Source organism: Colobus angolensis, unplaced genomic scaffold (genome assembly GCF_000951035.1).
Source record: "Colobus angolensis palliatus isolate OR3802 unplaced genomic scaffold, Cang.pa_1.0 Scaffold2, whole genome shotgun sequence".
Taxonomy (NCBI): Eukaryota; Metazoa; Chordata; class Mammalia; order Primates; family Cercopithecidae; genus Colobus; species Colobus angolensis.
Genome location: NW_012115154.1, coordinates 8218771 through 8226284, shown reverse-complemented (window position 1 = coordinate 8226284; position 7514 = coordinate 8218771). Strand labels below are relative to the sequence as shown.

At 46.7% G+C, this 7514-nt stretch overlaps 1 protein-coding gene across 1 annotated transcript in view; it reads right to left on the bottom strand.

Annotated features, from left to right (window-relative positions):
* Positions 1-7514, bottom strand: part of TBXAS1 (thromboxane A synthase 1 (platelet)) — a 200792-nt gene that overhangs the window by 11841 nt on the left and 181437 nt on the right. Inside the window, 1 exon segment of the mRNA XM_011941284.1 lies at positions 2974-3065. Coding sequence (XP_011796674.1) covers positions 2974-3065 — 92 coding nt within the window.

Below are 7514 nucleotides of genomic sequence, written 5' to 3'. Positions count from 1 at the left end.
GGGTGTGGAGGTGTGGGGCAGGTGTGGAGAAGGTGTGGGGCAGGTGTGGAGGTGTGGGGCAGGTGTGGAGAAGGTGTGGGGCAGGTGTGAGGCGGGTGTGGAGGTGTGGCCAGGTGTGGAGGTGTGAGACAGGTGTGGAGAAGGTGTGGGGCAGGTGTGGAGAAGGTGTGGGGCAGGTGTGGAGGTGTGGGGCAGGTATGGGGCAGGTGTGGAGAAGGTGTGGATAAGGTGTGGAGCAGGTGTGAAGGTGTGGAGCAGGTGTGGAGGTGTGGAGAAGGTGTGGGGCAGGTGTGCAGGTGCAGGGCAGGTTTGGGGCAGGTGTGGGGAAGGGGTGGCTCAGGAAAGCGAGGCTGGATGGAAGCTGGCCATTCCCCTGTCCTACCAGTGCCGGCGCTCCTCCCTGCACACCTCATGCTGCATGCAGCTGAGCGGGCACTGCAGTTCCACCTGTGCCACCCACTGCCTCTCGCCCGCCTCTACAGGGCCAATGAAACAGGCATATGTCCCCATTTAACCTGTAGGAAGAAGAGGCACGGAGCAGCATGGGGCTCACGATCACACAGTAAACCAAGGCCAGGGCTGAGATGGTCTTCTGACACGCCCTCTAGACCTGTTGGATGAATTCTGACTACTTCATCCAGGTTCTCTAGTTTCTGTCTGGTCTTCAGGTGAAATCACCGGCTTCCTAGTCCACCTGTGCCGACTTCCTTTCCTGCTCTGCTGTTTATAACGGGTCAGTGGAGAATTGGTCACCGCATTTTCGTGTTGAAGAGCCTAACCCGTTTGTTATTCAACATGACATCTATACAAGGTCTTGTCTGATGGATTCATGGCTGAATTTAGGTCCAGGAAGTACTGTATCCATTGATCAGTTTCTGTGCTGTCCTCTTGCTGGAGAACACACATGTTTGGCTTGGCTGCTCTCTCTCTTGGCCAGGAGCCCCGGTCACCAAGCCAAAGCTCGACCCCAGCTATCAGCCGGGGCCCTGTAAGGCCTTCTTTCCTTTAAATGGCCTTTGTTCTGTTTGATCACTGAATGCTTTATCTTCAACTTTATTTTAACATGTACACCAGCTGCCCACAATCCCCTTGGAAGAAAGCTGGATATCAATTATGAAAAATATAAGGCTGGGAATGGTGGCTCAGGCCTGTAATCCCAGCACTTTGGGAGGCCAAGACCGGCAGATCAGCTGAGGTTAGGAGTTTGAGACCAGCCTGGCCAACATGGTAAAACCCGTCTGTACTAAATATACAAAAAATTAGCCAGGCACAGTGGTGGGCACCTATAATCCCAGTTACTTGGGAGGCTGAGACACGAGGATTGCTTGAACTCAGGAGACGGAAGTTTCAGTGAGCCAAGATCACACCATTGCACTCCAGCCTGGGGGACGTGCAAGACTCCATCTCAAAAATAAATAAATACATAAATACATAAATAAATAAATAAAAGAATTGGATGACAGTTTGCAAGAGGCTCTCAAGGAGATCAGGGAAGGGCTGCACATCAGGCCTTAATGCTGGCATGGGGAGAGGGTGCACAGAGCCCCTGAGTGACTGGCCTGCTTCTGCACCAAAACCCAAAACCCTGCGTGCTTGAGGACAATGCAATTCCAATCACACCCCTGGAATTTTCTGTATTTGCTTCTGGACTTGCACATTTGGACAGTATCTACAATTGCATTATTTGTAATGCTTTTGTGTTGAAATATCATTTTGAGATACCCTCAAATCATCCACACATGCTCTTTAAAAATGGCGAAAGGTATCTCCATATGGTTTATGTGATCTAGTAATTCATAAGAGTGTTGAGTGGAATTTAGCACAATGCTTTGTGCTGCTTTTGTTTCTAGAGCTTGAAATCTGGCTGTTATTTCACTCTCTGTAAGGGTCTGGGGACATGAATTAAGATGCCCTTCTCTATGGAGTGCCTTGTTTGGGAGAGTTTGAACGAAGCACAATAGTTGGTTTTACTCTCAAGATACCCACAGCTTGGTGTGATCGGCTGGTTGGTGTGTACATTAGTGAAATGCCATGCACTGGCAGACATGCGTCCAAGAATATAACATGAAGTATAGTTATAGCTCAAAGTGCTAGGGAGGATCAGGCGAGGCAAGCCCAACACAGACGTCCTGAGGGGTGGTGAGACGTTTTGGAGGGTGAGTCATGTTGGAGCTCCAGAATTGGACAGCTGGGGGTGTTGGATGGCAGGAAGGAGCTCCCAGGACTCAGACAGTCCCCTACTGGAATGCCAGCTCCAAGACTGGTCAGTGACTTTTATCTGTTTTATATACAGCTGATTTCCCAGTGCTTGGCACAGAGTAGATGCTCAATAAACAACTGCTGAATGAATGAATAATGAATGAACAGGCAGGGGAAATGGCAAAAGCCAGCAAAGGCTAGGAGACCAAAGGGCTGGCTTGGGGTGGGGAGGAAGGCAGTGTTAAGAAAAGGCCAGTGGGCCGGGCGCGGTGGCTCAAGCCTGTAATCCCAGCACTTTGGGAGGCCGAGATGGGCGGATTACGAGGTCAGGAGATCGAGACCATCCTGGCTAACACGGTGAAACCCCGTCTCTACTAAAAAATACAAGAAACTAGCCGGGCGAGGTGGCCGGCGCCTGTAGTCCCAGCTACTCGGGAGGCTGAGGCAGGAGAATGGCGTGAACCCGGGAGGCGGAGCTTGCAGTGAGCTGAGATCCGGCCACTGCACTCCAGCCTGGGCCACAAAGCGAGACTCTGTCACAAAAAAAAAAAAAAAAAAGAAAAGGCCAGTGAAGCTTTGAGAAGGTTGTTAAGCTATAGGAAAGTGGGCCAGATATCTGAGGTGTCCTGGGGGATACAAAGGAACCCAGGACTCAGGCGTTGTCCTGCAGAAACACATGTGGTAACCGATGGAGGAGGGCCCTGACCTGCAGGACGGGGCATGGAGTAGGGTGAGGGGATAGGGACTGGGGCAGGGGAGGGGGCTGCTACACACCTGAAAGCTGGTGGGTACATCCTCAGCGTCTCTGCAATCACCATGTCCAGATAGGGCAGGCCTTCCTCGAGGCTGCAGAACTCCGGGACCACCTGATGGAGGGGTCGTGACAAAGGGAGAAGTTCGTGTTAGCCTGACTCTCATGGCATTTTGTCTTTTCCTTAAATTTCAATCTTGTTTCCAACTTTGGCAAACATTTAAACAGAAACCCCACAAAATGAAAAGTCGATATGACCCAAATTGCATCTGATTGGCATTCAGTGTGTTCTGTTGTGCTTATATTTCACGGTGCTAGCCTGGGGCTCAGGGGTCTTTGTAATACAGAGAAGTTTGGTTATAAAACTGCAGCGGCAGCCACAGCTGCCAGCATTTATTGGGAGCTGACGATGTGGCCGACCAAGTGCAGCGTAGATGTTCCTTCATTGGATCCTCCACTAAGCCAGTGTGGCGGCTACTTCCCCGTCTCTCAGATGAGAAAACTGAGGCTCAGCCTGTCACATGGGTAGTCATGGCACATTATGAAGTTAAAAGACAAATAGTGAAATAGCAAATAAAAAATTTTGCAACATGTATAAGGGATTAGAAGTAACAAAAAACCAAAGAGCTACTGTCAATCAGGAGGAAAAGACAACTAGCTAGAAAAACGGTCAAAGGATATGAAAAGGCAAAACACAAAGCAGTATGAGTTACTATGATGAGAAATGCAAGTTCGAATGAGATTCCATTTGCACAGGTCAGATTAGGAACAGTTGGAAAATATTGATTATATTTCAGGGGGTGCAGATGTGGGGATCTAACACCCCGTGGGTGACTCTCCTGGAGTGACACTCTTGTCACTCCCTGGCTCCCCCTCTTTGGCCTGAAGATGAACACATGTGCCCATGAGCTCTCGAGCAGGGTGAGGGCGCACCGGGGTTAAGGAAGCTTATTTGCTGCTCTGCCAGTTTCCCCACAGAGGTGGAGTTATCTGGTTGGTAGGTGATGGTCTCAATTTCTTCACCTAGATAATGCTAATCCAGGAGGAGTCCCTGAGGTGAGGGATTGCTTTCTTCTGTTCCCTCTTTTTCCCAGAGCAGCAGGAGGCCGGCCTCCAGGGCAAGTCCATTCTGAAGCTGCCAACGTTCCAGGGACAGGCGCTGGGAGGCCTAGTTCCTCCATCCGCAGGGGGAGCCCTTCACAGTCCTGGAGCAGCCACTGGCTGCCCTGCCTGGGATCTCAGCCAGCTCTCAAAGTGAGTTCCAGGATGGGCAAGGGTCAGCAGCAGCAGTATCACCGGGGAACCTGTTAGAACTGTCTTGATGGGGGCAAACCTCTGCCCACCCCCAGCCCAGGTGCTGAGTGTGTCATAGCACAGAGGTTTAGAGATTCTTGGAGGTTAGTCTGCCGTGGCTGGCTGGGGAAGGCTGTGGAAAGGGGAGACATCTGGACTAATTTCCCTAGACCCTGCCTCCCTGGCTGGGTCTCAGTGCATGTGGCTGGTGACTGATAGGGCTCTTGGATGCCTGGAAGGGTCTGGACTCCCCCAGCTCATCCAGTATGTCCAGGCCTGAAAGAGCATCCCCCTTGGGCAAACCTGGAGGCATCCTCTCTTCCTGCTTTCAGTCTTCCTGAGTTTGGTTTGTGTTTGTCTCTTCTGGCCAACAAGTCACAAAACACCAATTGTGTAATTTCAGTGGTTCTGCATATGAGTTAAATGCTCTGAAATTTACATTTAAAACTGGCATTGCTTGACATAAAGATGAATGGTAAAATGCTTGCTAATAATTTAAAATTTAGAGTTTTCTTTACTTAGAACGACAGTAAATAGAAAATAAAAAGCACCATGACAAGTTGAAAAAGAGACTATAGAAGAAATGAAGAAGCTCGCTGGGTACCATGATGGACACTTCCCCCTGCTCTGGGAATAAAGGCTACCACACTTTTATTTCTCATTGGGCCTCACAGATCCTGTAACCAGCCCTGCAGGCCAAGATTGACTGGCCCAAAGGGACCAGTCTGGAAATTTGGATCTGGGACCAAAAAACAAGTTTTTCTCCAGCAGGCGGCAACTGAACACAGGGAAGTGGAGACCCATTGTTGGCCACATTTGGCCTCGTGGATTAATGAGCAGAAAACAGCAGTTGGCCTCAGGAAAGAAGAAATGAATCAGATATACACAACAAAGCAGAAGCAAAGGACGGAGAGACCATTTCTTGGTGCCCCATAGAGTTCCAGTTCCTGTTTGCCATCTGCTCCTCCTGGCAGGTAGTCCTGTGGGTGGCATCTTGGTACCTTCCAACAAGTTCTCACTTATGGCTAAAGTTAGCAACATTCTGAATTCCATTGTCTGCAACCAAATGAACTTAACAAATGCAGGAATATACATGCATCAAACAAGAAACAGGGGTACGGTACACAAAAATAGGGACTAGATCTCAAAACGAAAAACTGGATCTGGGAGGAGCATCCCTAATGGGTAAATGGTGTTGGTTCCCCAAAGAAAACTATATGGCTTGTAAGCTGTCATGGTTTGTCAAAGAAAGAAAACTTTTTAAGATAGGCTAAGGGAATTTTGTATTAGAAAATCAAAGTCTTGATTTACTCTTTACTCTTTCCACAGATGGGCTTTTTTTTTTTTTTTTTTTTTTTTTTTTTTTTTTTTTTTTTTTAACTGTGCTTCTAGGCTTTTAGATCAAGATATACATATACGCCACGTGCGGTGGCTCATGCCTGTAATCCCAGCACTTTGGGAGGCCGAGGTGGGTGGATCACCCGAGGTGAGGAGTTCAAGATCAGCCTGGCCAACATGGTGAAACCCCGTCTCTACTAAAAGTGCAAAAAATTAGCTGGGCATGGTGGTGAGTGCCTGTAATCCCAGCCACCCTGGAGACTGAGGCAGGAGAATCGCTTGAATCAGGTGGTGGAGGTTGCAGTGAGCTGAGATCACAGCCTAGGCAACAAGAGCAAAACTCCATCTCAAAAAAAAAAAAAGATACATATGTAAAGATCGTCTTAGTTCAGCAGTTCTCCATGTGGCTGCACGTTAGAAACAGCCAGCTTTGGTTCAACATACACAAATCAATAAATGTAATCCATCATATAAACAGAACCAAAGACAAAAACCACATGATTATCTCAATAGATACAGAAAAGGCCTTTCACAAAATTCAGCAGCCCTTCATGCTAAAAACTCTCAATAAATTAGGTATTGATGGGATGTATCTCAAAATTATAAGAGCTATTTATGACAAACCCACAGCCAATATCATACTGAATGAGCAAAAACTGGAAGCATATCCTTTGAAAACTGGCACAAGACAGGGATGCCCTCTCTCACCACTCCTATTCAACATAGTGTTGGAAGTTCTGGTCAGGGCAAGCAGGAGAAAGAAATAAAGGATATTCAATTAGGAAAAGAGGAAGTCAAATTGTCCCTGTTTGCAGATGACATGATTGTATATTTGGAAAACCCCATCGTCTCAGCCCAAATCTCCTTAAGCTGATAAGCAACTTCAGCAAAGTCTCAGGATACAAAATCAATGTGCAAAAATTACAAGCATTCCTATATACCAATAACAGACAAACAGAGAGCCAAATCATGAGTGAACTCCCATTCACAATTGCTTCAAAAATAATAAAATACCTAGGAACCCAACTTACGAGGGATGTGAAGGACATGAAATGTCCTTCCTTCAATGAAATGAAGGACACAAACAAATGGAAGAACATTCTATGCTCACGGATAGGAAGAATCAATATCGTGAAAATGGCCATACTGCCCAAGGTAATTTACGGATTCAATGCCATCCCCTTCAAACTACTGATGACTTTCTTCACAGAATTGGAAAAAACTACTTTAAAGTTCATATGGTACCAAAAAAGAGCCCGCATTACCAAGACAATCCTAAGTCAAAAGGACAAAGCTGGAGGCGTCACGCTACCTGACTTCAAACTATACTACAAGGCTACAGTAACCAAAACAGCATGGTACTGGTACCAAAACAGATATATAGACCAATGGAACAGAACAGAGCCCTCAAAAATAATACCACACATCTACAACCATCTGATCTTTGACAAACCTGACAAAAACAAGAAATGGGGAAGGGATTCCCTATTTCATAAATGGTGCTGGGAAAACTGGCTAGCCATATGTAGAAAACTGAAACTGGATCCCTTCCTTACATATACTAAAATTAATTCAAGATAGATTAAAGACTTAAATGTTAGACCTAAAACCATAGAAACCCTAGAAGAAGACCTAGGCAATACCATTCAGGACATAGGCATGGGCAAGGACTTCACGTCTAAAACACCAAAAGCAATGGCAACAAAAGCCAAAATTGACAAATAGGATTTAATTGAACTAAAGAGCTTCTGCACAGCAAAAGAAACTACCATCAGAGGGAACAGGCAACCTACAGAATGGGAGAAAATTTTTGCAATCTACCCATATGACAAAGGGCTAATAACCAGAATCTACAAAGAACTCAAACAAATTTACAAGAAAAAAATCAAACAACCCCATCAAAAAGTGGGCAAAGTATATGAACAGACACTTT